At 45.5% G+C, this 22,627-nt stretch overlaps 1 protein-coding gene across 2 annotated transcripts; it reads right to left on the reverse strand.

The window, feature by feature from the left end:
- Positions 1 to 111: 111 nt before the first annotated feature.
- HMGXB3 (HMG-box containing 3) lies at positions 112 to 22,343 on the reverse strand. 2 transcript variants are annotated; one of them, XM_049829308.1, is made up of 20 exons: positions 22,080 to 22,343; positions 21,198 to 21,345; positions 20,606 to 20,780; positions 19,595 to 20,158; positions 18,849 to 18,947; positions 16,019 to 16,150; positions 13,531 to 13,943; positions 12,994 to 13,169; positions 12,602 to 12,699; positions 11,957 to 12,055; positions 11,250 to 11,399; positions 9,256 to 9,557; positions 7,666 to 7,793; positions 6,904 to 7,035; positions 6,456 to 6,640; positions 5,641 to 5,860; positions 4,412 to 4,545; positions 3,890 to 4,006; positions 3,252 to 3,461; positions 112 to 2,669 (listed from the first exon to the last, which is right to left on the reverse strand). In XM_049829308.1, exons 1-20 carry the CDS (start codon positions 22,186 to 22,188, stop codon positions 2,199 to 2,201), a joined length of 4,062 nt encoding a protein of 1,353 aa, XP_049685265.1. In that variant the 5' UTR covers positions 22,189 to 22,343; the 3' UTR covers positions 112 to 2,198. The 2 variants fall into 2 exon arrangements, with proteins under 2 accessions (XP_049685265.1, XP_049685266.1); XM_049829309.1 differs by lacking the exon at positions 11,957 to 12,055.
- Positions 22,344 to 22,627: the final 284 nt, after the last annotated feature.

Genomic DNA, 22,627 nt, shown 5'->3' on the forward strand with positions numbered 1-22,627 from the left:
AAAACCATTCAATCTTGTGTAATTGCAAAAAATTTATTAAAAGCAAGGTTTTAAACCACTTTGCTCTGACTGGCCTGTCTGTAATTGGGAAAAATTAAGTAGTATCCATGCATGGATATAATGGGGGAATGAGTAATTTCAATTGTGATGATGGGATGCCAACAACAGTCACTGTGTTTGAGACAGGCGCACACAGCAGCAGTCTGCATGGGAAAGGCAGTGCAATGCCAAGGGCAGGGTCAAGGCAGAAGGACCCCGGTGACCAGAGACATGAGCTTGCTGCAGCAGAACCTCCTCTAACAATAGCTCCAGCCCAGGCTATTAAACACTCCCTGAAGAGAAGTTACTGTCACCTGCTGCAGACTCTCTCCTATGAAAGTCAGTCACCTCAGGAGCTGCTGCCCTGTGCAGGGGAATGCAGAACAAGAGCAGGTAGACTACAGCAGTCAGCCAGCTGCAGAAGCTACTTTCTTGCCACTTGTAAGAACTATATCTTAGCTATATTTAGCAGGATAATTTTATTTGACACGTGGTATATGTGCACATAGTGTTTGTGCCCTTTCCCACTGCAGTCCTCCAGGTCTTATACGCAAAAAACAAGTCACTTGCCCGCAGTTTCACCCCAAAAATTGGAGATAATTTATTAAACTTTATCACTGACTGAAAAAAGTCACTAATGTCTCATTATAATAAGTTAATGTTCTTAACAGAAAAACCCCAAGCCATAATTACTGCATTTGCTCAGACTTAATACATTTACTTTAACAGTACGGTACTCAATAGGTTCCCCTTCACAGAAGGGAGTTTTCAACCACACTGCAAGCCTCTGAATCTTCCCCACTGCTCACTCAGACAAAATAAACTTCCTGGATGGCAACTTAGCAGTCTAGCATCCCGCTCCTCTCCTCTGCAGGTCACAGCAACACCTATCCACCTTCACCGCCAGCAATAGCAGAGGGAGCTGGCAGCAGACAGTGCGTTCAGCTTTACAACCGCAACCCAAGGTGTTCTCCAGACATGCTGTAGGGGCAGAGGTCTCAGCCCCACTCCCCTCAAGGAGCTGATAGAGCAACCTGGGCAGCATGAGACTTTTCTAACCCACACAGCGCTGTCTGGACACGGGCATGGCAAATATGACACCTGACAGAGTGCTGAGATTGCACATGTGGATGCAGCTCTCCCAGGCCTTCCTCTGAGGGTGAAATACCGAACCCTGCTCCCCCTGGTGACACTGCGCTCATCGTTTCTCCTTGATCCCACAGACAGTCTCTGTGATTCTGTTCTAAGCACAGGACAATAGAAATGCAAGTCGTTGAACAGAATGAAACTGCTAAAAAACGTGTCCAGAGGGACAGCACAAAAATTTTGAGTGTCCTTCCCCTTTCCACAGCCACCACCCTACAGAGCGCTCATACAGCCCTCCAACAAGCTTGGTTCCCCTGGGGCTCGCCCGGTCAATTCTTAACGTACTTAACACTTTTCACGCACTGTATGTTTCAGCTTCTAAATTATTAGTGCTCATGTGAGGGGACAAACAATTCTAGAAACTTTCTGCAGCCAAAGCACCCACAGTCCTGGACCCAGGAGTGCAGCCTCCAGGGAAGCTCCCCAGATACAGAGTGTTAAAGCCACTTGGCTCCTCCTTGTCTAAAGACTCCTTGCAGCCAACGCATGAGAGCTACGCAGGATTTCCAAGCAGGAGTCAGTGTCCTAAACTAATCTATTCAGAACGTTTGGGGGGAAATAGTCTTAGCCGTCCGCCTTTCATGCCTGCTCCCACACCCCCAGCCCTGCCACCAATAAGCACAAAGAAGTCAGCAAGCAAGATTCAGAATTAAAAAACCTGTGTGCCTGACCATGCATACTCCCCACCACCAGAAATGCCTCTCCCTTCTCCACTCGCCAGCTGCAGGGAGGGCAACATTTCACGGCACTGAACAGCAGGTCCATTGCACACCTCGGGAGGCAGTTGCAGCCTTCAGCAAGGGGGCTGACAGACCCATGCTTGCAGCAGCTACCATGACACTATGGAAGCACACAGCTCTTTGGTCATTAACAGCAGTCAAAGCCACTGGCATCACATCTCCAACCTGCAAAAATAAACTCTCAAGCCAGACAGCTGCCCAAACCTCACAGAAGCTGGCCCAGCCCACCCATCCACACAACCAGAGAGAGAAACCAACAAGCTATTTTGTTACTCAGCAACCTCTATCATCCTCCTGCTTCCCCTCTTCATCCTCTTCTGTTTCTGTTTTAATCTGGGCCACTCCGAGCCGGTAGAGAGCATCGCGAATTACCACCTCCCCAGGCTGGCAGCTCTGTACGATCTCCTGGATCTGGCGATTCACAATTTCCCTGCTGGTGAGGAAGTCCATGAGGCGGTTGTAGAGGTAATAGTGCGTGGCGTTCTCGAAGGTGATGGGCCTTTGGCGGATGTTGCTAGTTTTGCTGTCATTGATAGCAGCAATGATGGCGCTGTATGGCTCCAGCTCTCGGCACAGGGAGATGCAGTGATGCCGAGCCGTTGGATCTTGGTTGCTGTTCTGCTCCGAACCCGTGTGAACAATTCGGCGTGCCGACGACTTGGTGATTGGGTGCTGAACAGAGTGCTCAGCCACAGTCATGTCTACACTGTAGTGCTGGTCTAGCAGTTCAGGGCAGGACACATACTGGGAGAGAGAGAGACATCAGGTAGAACAAGAAGTTCCCCACAGCTAAGAGGAACAAGACAAAACTATTTGGCTGAACTCCAGCCAGCACTATGACCCAGGACAGAGGGAGGGCTAACTGATTCAGGCTTCCCCTAAATGCCACAAAGGTGGTTCTGTATGCTCCCTCCTCACTCATATGGCCACAGAGATAATCCCAAGGCACTAGCAACCCTCTTCCTCTCCCATTTCTCAAGTAATCGCAGTAGTTTGGGAAAAAATGAGTTGCTACGTCAAAATAACCAACATGCTCCAAAGTTCATGATTTGAACTGTTACAATGCACTTTCAGCACAGCTCTTCCTCTTAAGGAGCATGGACCTAACACAATGCCCAAAGCAACATGTAATGCTTTCTGCTATGCTCAGAAGCTATGCACTTGCAAAGGTGTGAGTCAGGAGACACTTATCAGGTCAAATTATCTTGAGGCACAATGCAGGCTACATATACTTTTTGAATTTTTATTATTTTTTATTTTAAATCTCACTTGAAACTTTTCCACATTGGAGTGGCATAGCAGAGTGCAAAGGTGGACATAACTAACCATTGGAGGATCCATGGGGTCAGAGAAACAGCCCTGTTTTTTCCCCCACATCTGGGAAGTCAGGCCAGGACAGCAGATGTCTGCACACAGCGCCACTGAAGAGGCTGTATCAACAACATACACTGGAGGCCAGTGACGTGAGGAAACCAACAAGTCCACATGATCCCGGGCATTTTCTCCTCTTACTATGTACTTTGAGCCACATACAACCTGGAAAGAAAAGGATTAACACCAAAGAGCACAAAAAACCTGAAAACTTATGGGAAAAAAAGATACAGTCTTAAAAAAATTAAGCTTCCTTTCAGGTATTCCAGACAATACAGTGACCAGACAGTTAATTTCTCTAAAGATATTCTGTTTCCTCCTCATACACATTCACTTCATCTTGTTCAGGAAGAGGTGATTTTCAACTCCACCTCAGCAGCAAGATCAAAACCAGTCTTCAGATCACTAGTCAATCTTGAAATCTCCTGCAAGACTGCTCATACTCCAAGCCCCTGAGGCCCTGTATTTCATTCCCAAGGCTCAAAGAGGCCCACTCCATTGCTTCTATTTAATGAGGGAGTTCTACACTGGTAAGTCAGATAATAGTGAATAGCAAGGTAAGAAAAAACATTGCTGACTCCAGCCTTCCTTACCTGATGTGGACACACTTTATAGATTTTCCCTCCTGTGTGATGAGCAGAGGCTTGTGTGACGCTTGTCCCATTCTGCACAAACTCATAGAGAGCCAGGAGGGAGTAGCAGAGCTGGTCCTAGAAAAGACAGGCCCAGAGAAAGTCTGTATGTGGCTAAAATTAATGGACTCCTCCAGAGAGGGAGAAGGCTGCAGGCAAGGTCTCCCAAATCTTAATTTGCACTTCATCCAGTAACTTCCTAATCCCACACTCGGCACTGGGAGGAAGACAAGCAATTACACGACGCTGAGCCTGTGGCAAGGTAATTACAGGCTTCCTTTCTTCTAGCCCACAAAGGTTCAATTTATTTCACCATGTGTAAGTTATCCTATAATCTGCAGGCACTCACTTCTAAACCACCTCTGCCCTTAATGCAGTCAGATGAGAAGTTAATTATCTAGGATGGCAAGTGTGAATGAGGCAAAGACAGTGACGGAACAGCTCCACTCCTGGAAGCTTGTATGTCAGCAAACAAGCCATTACCTTTGTATCGGAAGCCTCCCAGGGGATGCCACACTGTGTCAGAAAGCTCTGCAGCTCTTCCTCACTGTAAGAGCTTATCAGCTCAAGCCTGAAGACTTCTTCCTGAAGGAGCCTCACCAAGGCACTCCCATTACCTGCAAAGGCAGGAAACAAGTCTCAGCACTCATTCACAGGAAGGGAAGTCACCAAAAAATTTTCTTCTGAAGGCTACAGAAGTGGAGACTGCACAACCATCTGCCAGCAAGCAAAACCCACGAATAGTCCTATTTCCAAAGCATGTCACAGCCCACACTTCTCTTGAACCCTTCACGAGTGAGGTCACCAGACTGAGCCCAGCAAAGTTGCAGACTCCATAAGCACTTGTCTATCCTGTCGCTTGCAACCTTTAAATGCCTGGTTGGGCTGACATGAGGATAAACAAGTGACAGAAGAGCACAGAGAAATGTGATTGCAGCCTTTGGACTGAGCAGCTCCAGGCTCACCCTTCACATCTCCTCCCTGGTTCTTTCTCTGGAGCTCCACTTCTACAAAAGCCCATGTAGCCCTTCTGCAGCTCAGCTCTTTAAAACAGCTGCAGCCCTGTCTGCAAAGCCAACTCATGTACTTGTTAAGCTTGCAAAACCAGTTTTCCTTCTTATACCTAATACCTAAACTGTTATGGGAACCAGGTGCTAACTAAATTTAGCTCTCATACATCCGAGCTTATTCATCTCATGGTTTCTTCTTACATGCAGTCAATGCCCTCGATATACTGAACGCTGACAACACTGATCAGGACTAGCACATCCATCTCCTAGTCTTTTTTCAAGTTCTGTAAAAACTTACTCACCCTTTATTGACATCATGATAATGAGATACCAAGCACTGCCTGCAGCTTTCACAATCCAAGCATCAGTCTAACATGAAACAAATACTGACTGGCATTCAAGTTGTGCATGCATCCCTCTGCAATCAGACTCTATCTCATTTGCAGTGCAGTGCTCTCATGTCCCCTATGTCTCAAATGCATCAGAGCACACCAGTGCATTCAAGCTTCACTGGACAGGCCAAAGCTCAAGCTGCTAAGTATCCTGAGAACAGGTGAACTCACCCCAGCATTCTTGCCTTCTCTCAGCAGATGTAACTTTTAGAGTCATGCAATCATTGATTCTCAACTCTAAATGTCACCAAAGGACTGAAGTCACCGCCACATAAAGCACTCCATTAATAAGCACAACCTCAGCAGTTACCTGGCACTGGCTGTGCATCCAGGTTCTTGTCCTTCTCAGTATTGATCACCATCGCTCCTCTCATCAGTGGAGGGAAGAAAGGAGCAACAATAGAGGCATCAAACTTTGTGATGGGGATGCTAGAAGGAAAAGCCACCTGCTCAATCACCTCCGTCTCCATTGTGGACCAGAAGTCTTCTACATTCACTTCACTTGATGGCAAGAATTCTGGCCAAGTAAACTAGAAAGAGCAAGAAACGCACTGGTCAAATACAAATAACCATAGTTCATTTGACAGTTTTGTGTCAGCCTCACTCATTGCATGAGGACTACACAGGAGAGGGCTCAGCCCAAATATAACAAAATGACTTCAGGCTATAGAGCTCCCCACAATCACTTGTCATGGGGGGAGGGTCAAAACCATTTACTTGACACAAAAGCCAAACATGCTGCATACTACTAGTAGGGCTTTTTTCCCCATTGGAAAAGACAGCTCCTCAAGGAAACTGCTGTTAGGGAAAAAAAAGAATGCCTTCGTGTCAAAGGAAGAAGGCCAAGTTCAGCAATTTTCATCCAAGGTCCCTACTGTCAGTGGCCGCTGGACAAAACCTGTGGTCCAGGGACAGAGGATCTTGTTTTCCCCAAACAATACATCAACACCTCTAAGAGGAAGTGCAGGCATCACCACTCCAGCCACATCCTCTCGCCAGGCATCAGCAGAAAACTGCTCACAAAGGTCTCATGTAATTATCGTGCATTACGAAGACCAGAGTCAGCAAAAGTTATTATGATCTGCTTTGAACACGAACAGGATGTGAAGTTTGTGAAAAGCCTACCTCTATATTTTTCAGTGCCAGGACATTTTCCGCATTCCTCTGGGCTATTTCCACCTTGGGGGTTATGCCACAGATTCCACAGATCATATCATTGTAATCCCGGACTGTTAGGCACTCAAAGGCCCAGTAGCCATTGCACAGCAGTTCCTGGAGCTGAATCTGCTCATCAGGGCTCAGGCTTTTTTCTGAAAAGAGAACATGCCACTCTAACAGCTTTCACTTCCTGAAGTCACTGGAGAGATAGTAGAATTCTCCTATGCAGAATAAAAACAAAGCTGTCCTCCAGAGAATTGTTACAAAGAACAGAGGTACTGTTGAGTTTAGGAAGTGATTTAATAGAAACATACCACAGCAGAAGAGGTGAGCTTTGCCTTTTTATAACCTAACAATCAGCAGCAGATCACAGTTGGTCTAAGTGTTACAGTAAAAAACAAATAAGAAAACCCACCAGTTTGCTCCTGAACAGAGTCCAGAATATTGCCAACAGCCACTCTGGGATCTTCTCCAAGTTTAATGTGGTTTCGGATTGCAAATAGAAGATCCAAGCTCACTAGCAACTTGTTACCCACATTGAAAAGGCCTGCAGTTAAAACAAGACAGTTATTGTCTGTAGGGTTCCAGATCTTCCTCACAAAGAAATATATTCCTTACTGATATGCAAAATACTCATACAAGTACGATTCAGAGGATAACGGAAACATGGATAGGGCTTCTGGGACTGTTTCCTCTGCACATTAGTGAGACTAGCTCCTTTCACAGACTTGCCTTTAAATTAAAAAGACTACAAGAAAGAGCAGCCTATCCATCTCCTCAGCTCCATGCTGTCTTGCAGGAGGCCGACAGAGACTGCCACTGAGTCTCACTAGTCAACACTGAGAAACAACACTCTGCAGAGGTATCTTTGCCCAAGATCTCAGGGGTTGCCTTGCAGAACTCAACATTTACCACTTACACAGAGGAGACCTACACCTGTGTAGCAAGGCATGGTCTTCCTCATCAAAGCATTCATACATGTTTTTCCTCACAAATATAGATTTACTTTGCAGAAGAAGCAGAAGAATAGTGCAAGTAAAAAATAATTCAAGTTTAATACATTGGGGCATGGAATAGACCTTTCTGTGCAAAGACAATGCCCTCAGACACTCCCAAGGCTTCTGAAGGGTTTAGACTGTAGTCGTGCTGCAAGTTGGTATGCTTACATTTTTCCTACCTGTGTAAATATCAGTGAAGCTATGGAGGGCCAGACACTGCAGGTTCAAGCACACTTTGACCTGAGCTGTAACCACCTGTAATCTATTAGCTGTCAGCAGCCAGCACTCCTGAGGACCAGCAAGGGAACTGTAACAGACAACAAAACACGACTCAGAGTCAAGCTATCAGGTTTCTCAGTCCAGTCCTGCAGTAACTTAAAACATTCTTGTTGAGATCAGTTCATTAGTATGTCAGTCTAAGCCAGTTCACATCATTTCACACCAGCAAAGAAAATGTTACATTTTAAAATGGATTCCCCTGGCAGAGTCAGGTCACTGCTCACAATCTTTTAACAGCACTACAGCATCTCTCCAGCTCCATACATTGGGTGCACAGTATTTGAGAGGTGGAGAAAATCTATGGCCCCAGCTGCCCTGGGAGAAGCATCAGCCCTATTGCTGTGGGGCAACACATGGTGACTAGTAACACATTCTACTGGACAGCCTGTCCCTGCACACACAGATTCAGAAAGGCCCGCTCCTCTACAGTACAGCTGCCGAGGAGGAAGTTCAGACAGGAAAATGCCAGTTGTGCCCCTGTGACAGAAATACAGCTGTCCACCTAGGAAAATAGGAATCAAAGTCAAAGCTGGCTCCCTCCCACTGGCAGGGGTTTAATTAAAGCCTATGCCAGTACATGAGAGAGTCCCACACTCAGAGCATTGCCAAGCAGCCCAGCATTGAAGCAAGTATTTACAAAGCACAGGTTGGTAAAGTCACAAGGTGAGGGACAGGGTGCAAGATAGCACTGTTCTGCAAAAATTAATGAGTATAAAAAGTACCTCTGCTGGAAAAATCTCAATTAATACTAGCCTGACCAAAGCAAACATTCTTAACTGCTATCAAGAATATCTTTTTGGTTGAAGAAACACAACAATAAACTACCCAACATTTTGCTGTGCAAAATGTTTTGGCTCATGCTTTCAGCATCAGGAGGATGTTAGGCAGACTCAGTGAGGAGATTTCTTACAGGCTTTTACACAAAACTAGTTAAGGTAAGCCTATACACTGGTAATTTCTGAAAGTCCTTCATGTTTCAATTTGGGTATTTATTCCAAAAAAGGATTCACTCAAGCCCACACTAAGCCGTGAAAAGAATGAAAACATCATAAGGAAAAAAATCCACACAGGAAATATTCAGATCAGGAAGACAGAGAAAAGGGAAATCACATAATGCACATCTATAATCCCGCAATTTTGCCTCTGTCAGCCTCAAAACATCAGACTGGGAAACAAAGAAAGGATGACTAATGAAAAGATTCCGTTTCAAGAAAAAAAAAATTACATCTAGACTTAGCCGTCACTCTTTGATCAAGCTCTCCTGCTGTATGGAAACAGTAAGTATGACAAACTACATTGCACAGGAGAAACAGAAACAGCTTATCACTAACCACCTAACCCCTTTCCTTTCCACACACTTGTAGCTTATTCAGTGTCACTTACACCAGCTTCAGTACCAGGGGCTCAAGCAAATATTATTTCAGGCACGCTTGCAACATAGAATATCAGCATGAGGTTGAAAGAGTCACAAGTCTAAAACAGAATCTTACTTCTGTCCCCCTTTGAACAATGGGCTGTTACAGAGGAGGCACTGCGCAGATGGAGACTCATAGTAGTTTGACCAGGAGGTCTGCTCTATGGTGACTGTCTCCTCACTCACGTTGGACAGGATGAGCCGCGAGCTGTTGAGTTCATGGATCAGCGCGAAGACCTCAGCCAGTTCCGACTCATTCTCTGGGATTTGCATTACCTTGCGCAGCAACTGCAGGGTGGATTGACGCTGGATCTCTTTCTGGGATGGGGTTAGGGGCTCACTGGTATTCAGCACATCAGACTGACCTGGACTGACCTCCTAGAAAGCAAGTCAAACGCTCATATATTCAACTAGGCAAGCATGGGGATGAAATATTAAGAAGACCAAAGAAGTCATAAAAGATAGCAGAAACACAGTAACCTTTGTACCCAGTAGACTTGACTTCTACTCCACTGCTCAATCATTGACTCCAGACAGTAGCTCCAAGCCTAAGTTACTTCACCAAAAATACTTTATTACAGCCCAGACTTTCAGGAACTCCTATAATACTGCTAGCCCATCACAGATTTGCCATTAAACTGAAGTGTCAGTGCAGGGATTGAGGATCAAGAGGGTAAGGACAAGCAGCAAGATGTATATAAACACTTCAATAATCCTGGCAATCATCACTGCCTTTCTCCATAGGTTATCAGGCACATTCTCCTGTATATCATGCTCAGAGAGCCACGGCAGTCTGCACACCACTCCAGAAGCTAGAGGAGACAAGCACTAAATGAGAGCTAGGGGCTGTGATATACAGAATACACTAATCAATTACAATTGATCAACTTTAGTCCTTAGACACACACACCCGCCCAACACATATACACTCTCTAGACAAAATGCACAAGCACAGGAGAACTAAACTCTAGGTGGCTCAGAACGGTGAGAACGCAAACAGGCTAATCTGTTTAATCACTTAAACTCTTCTGCCAACATTTCAACCTGTTTTTCTGTCTAGTCTAGCAATGAGATAAATGATCAGTCCAAAGCCCAGAGACAACAATGAACTGTGTGACAGGAATGTTAAACACATCGAGATCCAAAAAATAAGAAAAAAAAACAAATGAGGAAGAGACAAGCCACATGCCTCTCAAAATGCAAGCTGAGCTAAGCACACTGCTGTTCCTCAGACAGCTAGCTGCTTATGTGTGAGTTTCACACAGGCCATATCAGTTTGTTTGGTTTTTTAATAAACACTACACAGAGTTATGTTCTTCAAAATAAAAAAAAACAAACAAAAAAAAACAAAAAATAAGTGGAAAAGTCATATTACCACACAGACTAAAATGTAGTCTGTCTATATGCTGAGTAGGCATTTCAGCTAACAACAGAACAGCTCCTTTTTTTTATTTTAAATAAAACAACTCTGTACAAGAAAAGCTAATCTTTGAAATTTCAAATGCCAAAAAAACCCAAAAAACCAAACCCCAGAATTCATTATTTACATCCATGTAGAACAGCAGACAATTGAAAAACATCTTTCTATAACAGAAAAAAATACTACATCCAGAAATAAATTCAGGCTGGAAGTAAAGTTGCACTACAAACCCCTAAAAATAGGAAGCTCTAACACAAGATGTACTAACTTAACTGACATTAGCCACAAACTGATCACAAAGCAGAGCACACTTGGGAGTTTCTTGATGAAGTCTGAAGTTCAACAAAGCTGACACAACAAACGTGACTTCAGGGGTGATTTCCCCAGCATGTACCAACACGTCATAAGCATTTTTAAGCTACAGAGACATCCAGTGGCAGAACTGAGTTCACTCAGTCTCATTCTCAGCCTGAAGCACCATTTTTGCAGGAGTTGGACAGTACAAACATCATCACAAGTATTTTCAATAGGACATTATTCTGTTAGAAAAGCTTACCATAATGAAAAAAAAATAACATGTTCCCATGGGCACCTGCAAACTGCCCACCCCACAACAGCCATTTGATAAGACAAACTATTCTGAACCTTACCAGGGATTTTGCTGTTTTCTCCGCTCTGTCTTTGGCAAGATTGTATCCACAGCTTGGACAGATTCGTGGTTTGTGCCTGTTTGTATACACGTAATTACAAGAGGGGTTCTTGCATTTCCCTCTGCCACGTGATGTTGCCAATCCCAAATCCTGAATGACACAAAAAAGATGTTTGCTAACCTTGACTTTTAGATGCATTAGACTTTTAGCAGTTGGACTCGATGACCTTAAAGGTCCTTTCCAACCTAAATCATTCTATGCCAGCAAGATTCTAGAGAAGTGTGCTTGAATATCATACATTTTTTTCCCCACTTAATAACACCTCGTTTAAAGGTCAAATAGCAGGCCCTGTCACCTTGCATAGAATACTTTAACTGGCACTCAAACATTTTGGGGCCAGTTCCCCAGACCACAAACACTTGCACATTAAATTCATTCAGAAACCACTGATCCTCCCTGCTGAACTCGAGGGGATGGGGATTATGCTAGGACATGAAGAAAAATCCGTTTCTTAACAAGATCCCAAACACGACTGCAACGGAGTACAGTCACCCTGGATTAGGTCAACAGATGACATAAGTACAGATTATCTCACATTAAACATGAGAGGCATTTCTGCAAGTCAGTAAAACAAAAGTCACAGAATGGTCTCATCCCAGAGGTGACACTCCCCACAGTATAAGTCAGACCATCTGAAAAATCCTCACCAAAGTTACGGTGCAGCTGTACTTGTAGGAAGGGAATATGTCCGGTTTAACCTCCACTACCTTAACCTGAGATGCCCTGCTGGTCAAAGCACTGTGGAGCTAGAGATTGAAAGCAGAAAAAAACCACACTCATGAGACACCTACTACTGAATACATATATCCTGTAAGCAATACCTATTAGCATTTTTCCCCCCCTAAGAAATCAATTAATGTTCATTTAATATCAGAGGACTACAACACACTGTTTTGCATACTAAGGCATTACAATTCAAACAGAAGTATTCCAGCATCTTGGCATACTCAGTCATATTTCACAGGTGAAAGACTCTGTACTCAGTATTGCACGTCAGATTATCAAAGCACTAGCAGATCCTCAAAACGTCTTCTGGAAGTTAACTGGGAGGTTCTCCAAGCAGCCAACAGAAGGATTGTCCAACAGCATCTCTCAGTTCAGTTCCTACACTCAGCCATCTAGCATTCATGTTGCTTCCAAGCCAAACCATAAAAACTGCCAGTCACAGTTCTCATCATCATAAGGCTGCTACTTTTTTGTGTTCTATTTCTCACCACTCAGGTCATATCCCTCACCCAAGGAAAAAAAAAAACAGGAAAATAATATGCATTTGAAGAACAAACCATAGGTACCTTTCGCTCCTCGGCACTCGGTGGCTGCAGAATTGACTGGCCCAATTGTTTCAGCGTACTTGGCTTCAAGCCTGATGTTCTCACAGGGGAATGTTTGTCTTGAAGGAGGAAAGGGATGCAGCAGGTTAGATATGAGAAAACAGGTCCTGTTTCGTACTGACATCTTTGGTAAATGCCACCATAGTCATGTGAGATTTTTCCTCTAAACTTGAAATGACCCAAGCAGGTGTTTCATGGCCCATTTACTGCACTCTCAGAGATAAAGAGAATGTTTTTTTCTAGTGTAGGTCGCTATCTCCCTTCAGATATATCTTATTATTTGACAGAGACCACTTCAACATGGTGAAGAAAGACAACCACTCCCAAAGCATACCAGAGAATACTGCTTTTACCGGTATTTGCAAAGGCCTGTCTGTTGCTAGGCTGCTCGGTGCTGGCTTCTCTCCCCACACTGGCTGGTGCAGGCAGAATGGCTCGCATGGGTCTTGCTGCAGCCAGCAAGGAGGGCTTGGGTCTTGGCTTACTCTTTACTTCTTGTCCTTTGTGTGTAGCAGCTGGAGCATCAATTCTGAAAGACAAGAGCTAAAACTGGAAAAAAATTCCATCAATTCCCCTTCAGCCTCAACTTTCTCCTCTTCCCTGAACTGTGCTTTATTAGCATAATAATCACAGCTACTGCAGTAGAAAGGAGAAATAGCGCTAAGGATACATCTGCCCTGTGACTACAATTTAATTGTCACTTTAAAAAAAAATAAATTAGCTCTGATGGACAAAATCTCAAAGGAACAATCCTGAACTGGCACAAAACAGACAGCAAACACAATAGGTCTTACAGGAAGCACTGCCAACAGCCTTCAATTTCTTGGATTCATCCCATCAGCACACAACAGACATCATATACTCCCATAACGTATGGAAAACTGACTCACCCCATTGGCTTTTTTGCAGAGGCATTTGAACTTGGCACCTCAGAAGACGGTGGCATCCCCAGCCCTATGCTATCTTTTTCTGCCTGCTCTGAAGAAGAGTCTCCTTGCCGTTGGCTGTCTTGACCCAGCATCACTCCAACAGCACTCCCTCTGTCTTCAGCAAGCACATTGTTTGCAAGAATGTGAGCCTCAGAGATGATCACTTCCTCCCACTCCGTCTCCTGCATTTGCCCTCCAACAGGCACAGCATTCAGCAGCTGGCTGACAGCTTCAGAGCTTTCCAAAGCAGTCTTGGAGGTACTCTCACTAACAGCTGCCGGTTCTGTGAATACTGTCTGTTGACCTCTTTTAGCTGATGGAGTTTTAACAGAGGCGCCTGAATTTGGCTCAGATTTGCTTTTTGGTTGCTTTTCCTGGAAACAAAAAGATAGTCACACTTCAGAGCTTTAGACTTTCACAGATAACTAAGTTCCTTTCACATACGCCAGGTTTTCCATGGCCTATTTAATGCTGGATCAAAACAGCAAAATCCTAAGTGTTTAAGCAGTGAACTGTACAAGAGCAGAAAGACATCATCTCCTACGACAGCAAAGTCCCTGTTAACATTTTATCTAGCCTCCTGGCCCTTCATGTATTATTTTTAGACACTGTTTACTTTGAAGAATCAATCTTTCTTAAACTCCCTCAAATATCACTATTAGCATCAACAACACAAACTCACCTACCACCCTCTGTAACAAGGACCCATCTCCTACACTCCCCTTTCCTAGCTTCAGTGCTCTGACACTGTCTGTTCTTCCATGCTGTTGAGGAACCAAAAGAAGCTAGATATAGAACTTGTTATCTTTTGGATACGTGTATTCAGAAAAGCATGCATTTGAGCAAGTCAGGAAACAGAAAATTAATTAGGAAGGTTTTTTGACTTTAAGAAAAACATTACCTTCAAGATTAAGGCTACAGGAGCCATGTATTGGGGTCAACAAAGGTATGATGGAACACTGAATTAGTAATATGCAAAAAGATATCAGAAATGGAATCAAGTTTCTGGCACGATAAACACATTAATTCTAAGCTCTCTACAGAGTTCACACTCAGAAGGATAATCTAGGTTTTTAAAAACAGACATCTTACAACCTAGTCCCTTTACTTTCTAAGGAACAGGAATGTATGTATATATAGTTTCAGTTCTACTGATGTTATTACCGGTTAAAAAAAAACCTGCTGGTGTATGCTTCTCCCAAGGCATGACACCATAAAAACAGGTGGAACTGTTTACGCAAACATGTTCCCAGCAGAGCAGAATAAAACTGCAAGACAGGAAGAAAACTCCCTCTAAAACCTTTCAGTTTTAATCAATGTAGGATTTAACAGAAGCAGGCACGCCACATTCAGGCAGAAATACATTTTTGCAGCTGGCCATCTATCTACTTCAGCAGGTTTACAGAACAAAAACTAAGACACCATCAACACTATTTGTATCCTACCACGTAGGAAGCCCAGCCTTCAGCTCACACACTACAGAGCTTGTAAGCTGCCTAAAAAAGTTCTTGCCCCTAAATGTTCAATGGATCTAGACACAAAACAAAGGAGGTTCAGAACAAATCCACATAAAGCCGCTGAATGTCAATGCAAATTTTCACACTGAGAACATCCTTTAACTTGTGCCCAAGGAGCCTTGTTTCAGAAAGAAATTTAATGAACTCACATCTGCTCAGATCTGACTAATTACCACGACATTGCCAAGGTTTAAGGATCAAGTGGTTTTTGCTGTATATAGCTAGCAGAGATGCCAATAACTTAAGCAGAGTAGGTATCACCTGGAGAAAGACTTTTCCACTCAAACTTCACAACTCCACCAACACTCGTGAATTTCCTTCCAGCCAAAGGTCAGAACATCACGAATGATCAGACAAAAGGCCATGAGTCAACAATACCCAACAGCACTTCACCTTCCGCTAGATCAACTTTATTAGCTAGCTCCCAAAGGATCACATACCTACTATAGTTGAGGCTTGTTCCTCCTTTCTGTTGAAAAAATGATGTTGAAAAACCACAGAAAACCTCAATTCATAGAAGAACTTCAAACACAGGTAAGTTACCACAAAACAAATGGTTCAAATTCCTGAGCTTAGCTAGGGCTGTAGCAGGAAGAACAGGCAATGCCTTCCAGGAACTATAATGCAGGCAGAAGGCCAGAAAAATGTGTATCCTCTCAGTGAGAGTTACCAAATGCAGCCCCATCTATTCTAGCTGACACCATTACAAGTGGCATCTTTACCCAAGGTGTGGTGATTTCAGGTCTGCCTCACCTTGGCCAAGTGTCCTCTGCAATGGTGACTTGCTCCAGCACAAGCACTGGAACACAAGTGCAGGGATCAATTCTGGCATATCTGACCTCCTGTGCTAGACCTACAGGTCTAGAAATATCACAGGCATCACTAAAACAGCACTTTTTGGCTGAAAATCAGGGAAGGAAAGGCAAATTTACCTTTGGGATCCATTTCCCTCCCAGGAAGTTCCCACATGTCGGGCATTTTGGTGGCTTATGCCTGGTGACATAAGTGAAGGAACAGCCAGGATTGGTGCAATTTCCATGTCCCCTGCGAGTATACGTGGTTGTCTGAAATGAGAGTTGTCAAGAATTTCTCTACAGAGCTGAAAAACACAAAGCTGTGCTCATCACTCCCTTTTTCCTCGTAAGCACTTTACAAACATTATTCAGCAAATCACCCACCCTCCGCTATTATTCCTTTTACTGATCAACCACCACACAGCTGGATCAGAGTGAGTCAGCACCATAACTACTCTGAGTCTAAACGCTCCGTCTATACAAGAGCCTTCAGTATTACCCGAATTTAGATCAAACTGCAGAGCAGAGATGAACAATGCCTATAACCTACTGGAGAAGCTAACCTTGCATTGACAGTGATCTAACAGTTCTCTTATGAATATGAAAAAGTCATAATAAGATGGTATAAGAATGATTCAAACAGCAGTCCACAGTGAGGCAAGATGTGATTAACAGACTCATGTCAACAGGGTGACAAGACTTGAAGACAAGCACTCATGATGTAGAGGCAGTTGTCATCAGTAATTTGTTGTTGTATGCAGTGGTCAAGTACTCCCTGGTGCTTTACTGTAACTTGCTATAAACTACTCTAACCCCAGCAGCACCACCAGGCACTATTTATAAAGACAACTAAAGCAGAACCTGTCATCTTTGCCAGGACAACTGCATCAACACATTGAGTTTTTACCAGCACAGCACTTCTCAATATTCTGTACTCAACACTCCCCAGAGGGCTGTTGTGCCATAAGTCCCTAACTATGTACATTTTTTTCTAGAAATGCAAATGTTGCTGTCAAATAAATGAGACAATTTAAGCTAGGTACTTCTCAGGAACAAAAACCTGAGGTATTTCCATTCCCCCAAGACACCTGGAAGAATATCACACCATGCACCGCTATAAATATCTGCAGTGTTCCACCAGCTGGAAGCACAAAGAACCTGGAAAAGAAGATTTGATGCTAGCTTATACAACACAGGAGCTGCAGTGCTGACTGTACAATGAGGTCCTACAATGTGTATTGTGTCTGCGTGGCAAGGTTTCGGTAGCTGTGGTTACCGGGGTGGCTTCTGTGAGAAGCTGCTAGAAGCTTCCCCTATGTCCAACAGAGCCAATGCCAGCCGGCTCCAAGATGGACCCGCTGCTGGCCAAGGCCAAGCCCATCAGCGATAGTGGTAGTGCCTCTGGGATAACAGATTCAAGAAGGAAAAAAAGGTTGCTGCGGCACAGAAACTGCAGATGGAGAGAGGAGTGAGAACATGTAAGAGAAACAACCCTGCAGACCCCCAGGGTCAGTGAAGAAGGGAGGGGGAGGAGATGCTCCAGGTGCCAGAGCAGAGATTCCCCTGCAGCCCGTGGGGAAGACCATGGTGAGGCAGGCTGTCCCCCTGCAGCCCATGGAGGTCCACGGTGGAGCAGATCTCCACCTGCAGCCCATGGAGGACCCCACACCGGAGCAGGTGGACACCCAAAGGAGGCTGTGACCCTGTGGGAAGTCTGTGCTGGAGCAGGCTCCTGGCAGGACCTGCAGATCTGTGGAGAGAGGAGCCCACAGAGCAGGTTTTCTGGCAGGACTTGTGACCCCATGGGGGACCCACGCTGGAGCAGTGTGCTCCTGAAGGACTGCATACTGTGGAAGGGACCCATGCTGGAGAAGTTCGTGAAGAACTACAGCCCATGGGAAGGACCCACGTTGGAGAAGTTCATGGAGGACTGTCTCCCATGGGAGGGACCCCACGCTGGAGCAGGGGAAGAGTGTAAGGAGTCCTGCCCCTGAAGAAGGAGCAGCAGAGACAACATGTGATGAACTGACAGTAACCCCCATTCCCTGTCCCCCTGCACTGCTGCGGGGGGGTAGGTAGAGAATTCGGGAGTGAAGCTGTGACCCAGAAGAAGGGGGGGTGGGGGTGGGTAGGTGTTTTAAGATTTGGTTTTATTTCTCATTACCCTACTCTGGTTTGACTGGCAACAAATTAAGTTAATTTTCCCTAAGTCGAGTCTGTTTTGCCCATGACAGTAATTGGTTGAGTGATCGCTCCCTGTCCTTATCTCAACCCATGAGCCCTTCATTGTATTTTTCTCTTCCCTGTCTAGCTGAGGAGGGGAGCGATAGAGTGGCTTTGGTGGGCACGTGGCATCCAGCCAGCATCAATCCATCACAGAAATACAGGTGGCTGGAGTAGATAGAGAAATAATACTGTTCTTCCTTATGCAACAGGCCATACAACCTTTTACATGGGTTCTCAAAACCTTATGTCACTGCTCCTCTCCTGTCACATGGCCAAAGAGACAGCCATCCACAGGACCAAGGAGCTCGTGTTTTCCTGTCACAAGGGCAGATTCTTGCCCTTAAAGGGATGCACACTGGCATTTTATGAAGACAAATATGCATCCAAGTAGAGGACGTAGATGGCTACACAGACCCTGAAAAAGGCAACACAGAAACTGCCATTGGCCAGATGTGTTGTGATAGCGTTATCTACTCCATCCGTTTCCAAGAACTCCTTGAGGGAAGAAGGCTGCAGAAACAGGCCCCCTATGAGACACTCTAGGAAGTCAGAGACCCCCATTAACATGCATAAGGCATAAAACCAGGGACAAGAAGTGTATCAACTGACACGATGACTCCAAACTGGATTATCTTTAAGAACTGAACCGTGATCAAACCCTTCCTACTCCAACACCTTTAAGACAATCCTGTGGTAATATATCCATACCTTAAAATATCATACAAGACTCTGAATTTCTTACCAATTTAATTGACGCTGGGTTCTCCACAACAGAATGAGCTGGCAAAGGTAACATAATAAACTGTGTAGCAGGTGTGGAGGAGCTACTCTCTTCAGTATCCTAAAATGAAGTCAAAGGGAAGATACATGCAGAAAACAAGAGACATGGTGACCTGTGTCCCACCCTCTCATGAACACTACCATTGAACATATGTCTTAAGGACTGATGAAACCAGAAAGCAGGAAAGAAGAGCAATCATTTCAAAAGCAATGGCCTTACCAGCTCTACTCTGGAAATTACCGAACTCTTTATAGCTTGAAATTGAAAACAGCAAACCTTATTCTGTGAAGAATTGGATCTTCTATAACCAATCCCTAACACCTCAACTTAAAAGGACTCCCTTCTACCTCTCTGCAACCAAGAAAACAGCTACCAGGAGCACAGAGGTAACATTTTCTTCTCCCCAAAATCTTGTATTCCAACTGCGGAACCCACCCCAAGTATCGTTATAAGAAACAATTAAAAAAACTCAAGCAGTCATCTTAAGACACAAGCGCTATCAGCATATGGCAGAGTCAATCTGCAAGCAGAGACGCTGTAATCACTGAGTTACAAAAGTAGCTGTTTCCCTCACCAGAGTGCAAGCACACCGGGCAATACAGGTTCTCCTGCAGCCACCAAGGATCTTAAGTAAAATGTGTTAAACAGCACTCAGACATTTCAGGTGAGACTCTGGCAGGAGTCCGAGTGTCACTGGAACAACTTACCCTCCCAGTCATCACGGTCACCACAGACACACCATCTGAAACCTGAGGACGGGCCACAGCGATGCTCCCGTTGGAGATGTCTGTGGAGCTGCTAACTAGAGTCTCCTCAATAACCACCCGAGCTGTCTGATACGGTTGCCCTTCTATTTCCAAAGAAGCCTCATCCAAGAGGACATCTCCAGCCACTTTCTCTGTCACAGGCCCAACATAGCGAGAGAGGACCTCTGATGCAACCACTTCTTCCACAGCATCGGACTGACCAAAGGAAGCAGTCTCTTCTGCTAGTCCTTCAATGGCAATGCACTGCTCAGCAATGCCAACATGGCTCGAGTCCACAGAAAGGATGTTTTGCACAGCATCACGGGAGACATTTGTGATATTACTGGAAGCTGTTAACCCTTCGGACGGTGCCTGACCCTGTGTCACACACAGTTCCAGTGACTGCCTGCTCCTGTCTTCTTGAAGAGTGGTTTTAGGAATAATTATATAATCTGAGCGAGGAAGAATCTTACGGAAACCTGGAATGTCTGGAACTACTGCAGTTCGAGTGGACACCTTGGAGTTCTGTTGGCAAAAAACAGAGTATGGAATAAATGAATAAGAGAAAAGGAAAAGATTCAATTCTTAGTCCTGCTATTTTAATGCCTAAAGTTTAAATGGTTTCCTGAAGTAGTTTGCTGGGAATTTCTCCACATGGCAGAGCCTGCAGAATCCCTCTCAGCCCTGGTTTTATTATCCACTTTACCATCAATCACCCCGATGACATGAAACAAAAATAACTACCATCCTCGTCAGCAGGTACTAGATATATCCGTCTTGAAATTATCCCTTGACTGAACAGAAGGCAAAAGCAAGAGACAGTGGCCTCACACACTGCTTCTTTATAGGCTGTCCTAAGCAGAAATACAAACTGGAATCTTCAGTTAAATGATTCTCCTACACACAGTGCTGTGTAAGCAGTTAAGTGCCTCTCTCTTCACATGGCAAAGAACTGCCAGAAAGATGACTTACCGGGTCCAATCCCTCTTTCTCTAGCTTGGCCTTCTCCAAGTAATAGCTTTTTTCAGCCACACTGAGCAACCTCCAGCTCTCACTGATCTTTTTGTTGATTTCAGATTGAGGGAGGTGAGGGAGCTCTTGCTGTACTTTCAAGTAAATATCATAATAGTAGAGAAGGTAAGCAGATCTGAAACACAACCAAAGACTGAAACGTTAACATCATTCTACATAAATTCCTTTGGAAAAAGAAATCCACGAGGTTTACGTTTGTCTCAATGTCAAATGACAAGCACGTTACATTCAATTCTACTTGTAAGTGCATTTTTGAACCAAATGAAAACTAAGATTCTGAGGAGAATCTCTGCAGTAAGGAGAAAGAGCCTAAGGTAAATTATTCTAGGGTACAAAAACTTTAGGTCAAGCAATGGTAGCACCCATAAAGACAAGGACGTCAGTGGGCCCAAAATGCCAGGCTAATGTTTTACACATGATGTTTTACACTATGAAGTGTTCCAAGTGTACTGCAAAGTTCACTCTTGTCAGAAACAAGGAAAACTGCTCCCATACCCTAGATAGCAGCTAAATAAAGACAGAAAGAACTTACCTAGGCTTCTTGGCTTTTTCTCCATGATCACCAGTACTTTTATATTTCTTTTTCTTCTTAGACGGCACTGGTGATGCATAAGTGTAAGTGCCCTCTATTTCCTCCATTACCACAGTTACTTCAGTGCCATCATATGGAGCCTCCATTGCTAAAAATACATATTTTATGTTACGCACTTGTCAAGGTATACAACATTTCTCCCAACAAAAAACACTCTTAATCACCTCTACAAGCTGACGGCATCACTGGCATCTAAGTTTGGCTTTAATTAACCAAGATAACTACATGTCAGCTATTCATCTATTTTTAGAAGAAAACACCTCTATCACTATGACCTCAATACCATCAGTTCAGCGCAGACACGCTGCACCTGCACTTAAAAGCTGCAATTCCCCAGGAACCTCTTGGCTAAGTTTGGTAACCTAGAACGAGCCTTACGCCCAGCAAGCAGGTGTCCAGCTACAAGATGTCACGGCCACGCTCACAAAAAGCAAGGCCAGAGCCTGCATAAGCACGGAAGCCCCATAATCCTCTTACCCACCACAAGATCTCCGGGGCTCCTCACTTAATACTGATGATGGCTTCAGCCTCCGGGGCGCTGGGAGGCAGAGAGGACACGAGAAGCCTCAGGAGATAAAGAGCAACGCTACCTGGGCTCAGGGGCAGCCCACGCATGACCCGCGCCTCGACCCCACACCGTCACTAATCCCGGGCACGCCAAAGCCCGTTAAACCGAGGTCCTGTCTCCTCCACAGCGGCTGAGGCGAAGCGGAGCGGGCAGGAGAGGAGAGGGGTCCCCTTCGTGCCCTGGTGAACCTACCCCCCCCCCGGCCCCCTCCCAGGTGCCCCCCGAGGAAAGGCCCTGGCGCCTCGGCCACTCACTGGGCAGCACCGGGGAGGAGCGGCCGGACAGGCAGCGAGCTGTGGTCACGTCCCAGCCGGGGGGCAGTGGCGCGGAGGAGGCAGCGCCGGAGCTACGGGCCAGCCGCATAGAGAAGAGCGGGCGGACGGGCTAGGCGGGGCGGGCCGCCCCGGCATGCTGGGCCGGCTACCAGGCCGGGCCCGGGCCGCGGGTCGGGACGGGCCAGCACCGGACCCTCCGCCTCGGCGACCCCTCACCGCCGCCGCCGCCGCCGCCGCCGGAAGTGCTCGCGGCAACAGCATCCGGGTCGCGGCGTCACGGCTGGAGGAGGCGGGGCCCCGCCGGTGGGAAGGGCGGGGCGGGGGCGGGACGGTGGCCGGGAGGGGTCAGGCTTCCTGCGTGTGCGCGGCGGCCCCTCGCGTTGGGGCGGGGAGGTGCGCGCGGCCGCGGTTCCCGCCAATTCTCCTCAGGGGGGAGCGCAGCACAATTAGAGCGCAATTAGCGAAGGGCTCAGGTCGCTGGAAGCGGGGAGTGCTCTCTGCAGGAGTAGCACCGTATTCTTGCGTTC

The sequence above is a fragment of the Accipiter gentilis genome, chromosome 26 (assembly GCF_929443795.1).
Source record: "Accipiter gentilis chromosome 26, bAccGen1.1, whole genome shotgun sequence".
Lineage (NCBI taxonomy): Eukaryota > Metazoa > Chordata > Aves > Accipitriformes > Accipitridae > Astur > Astur gentilis.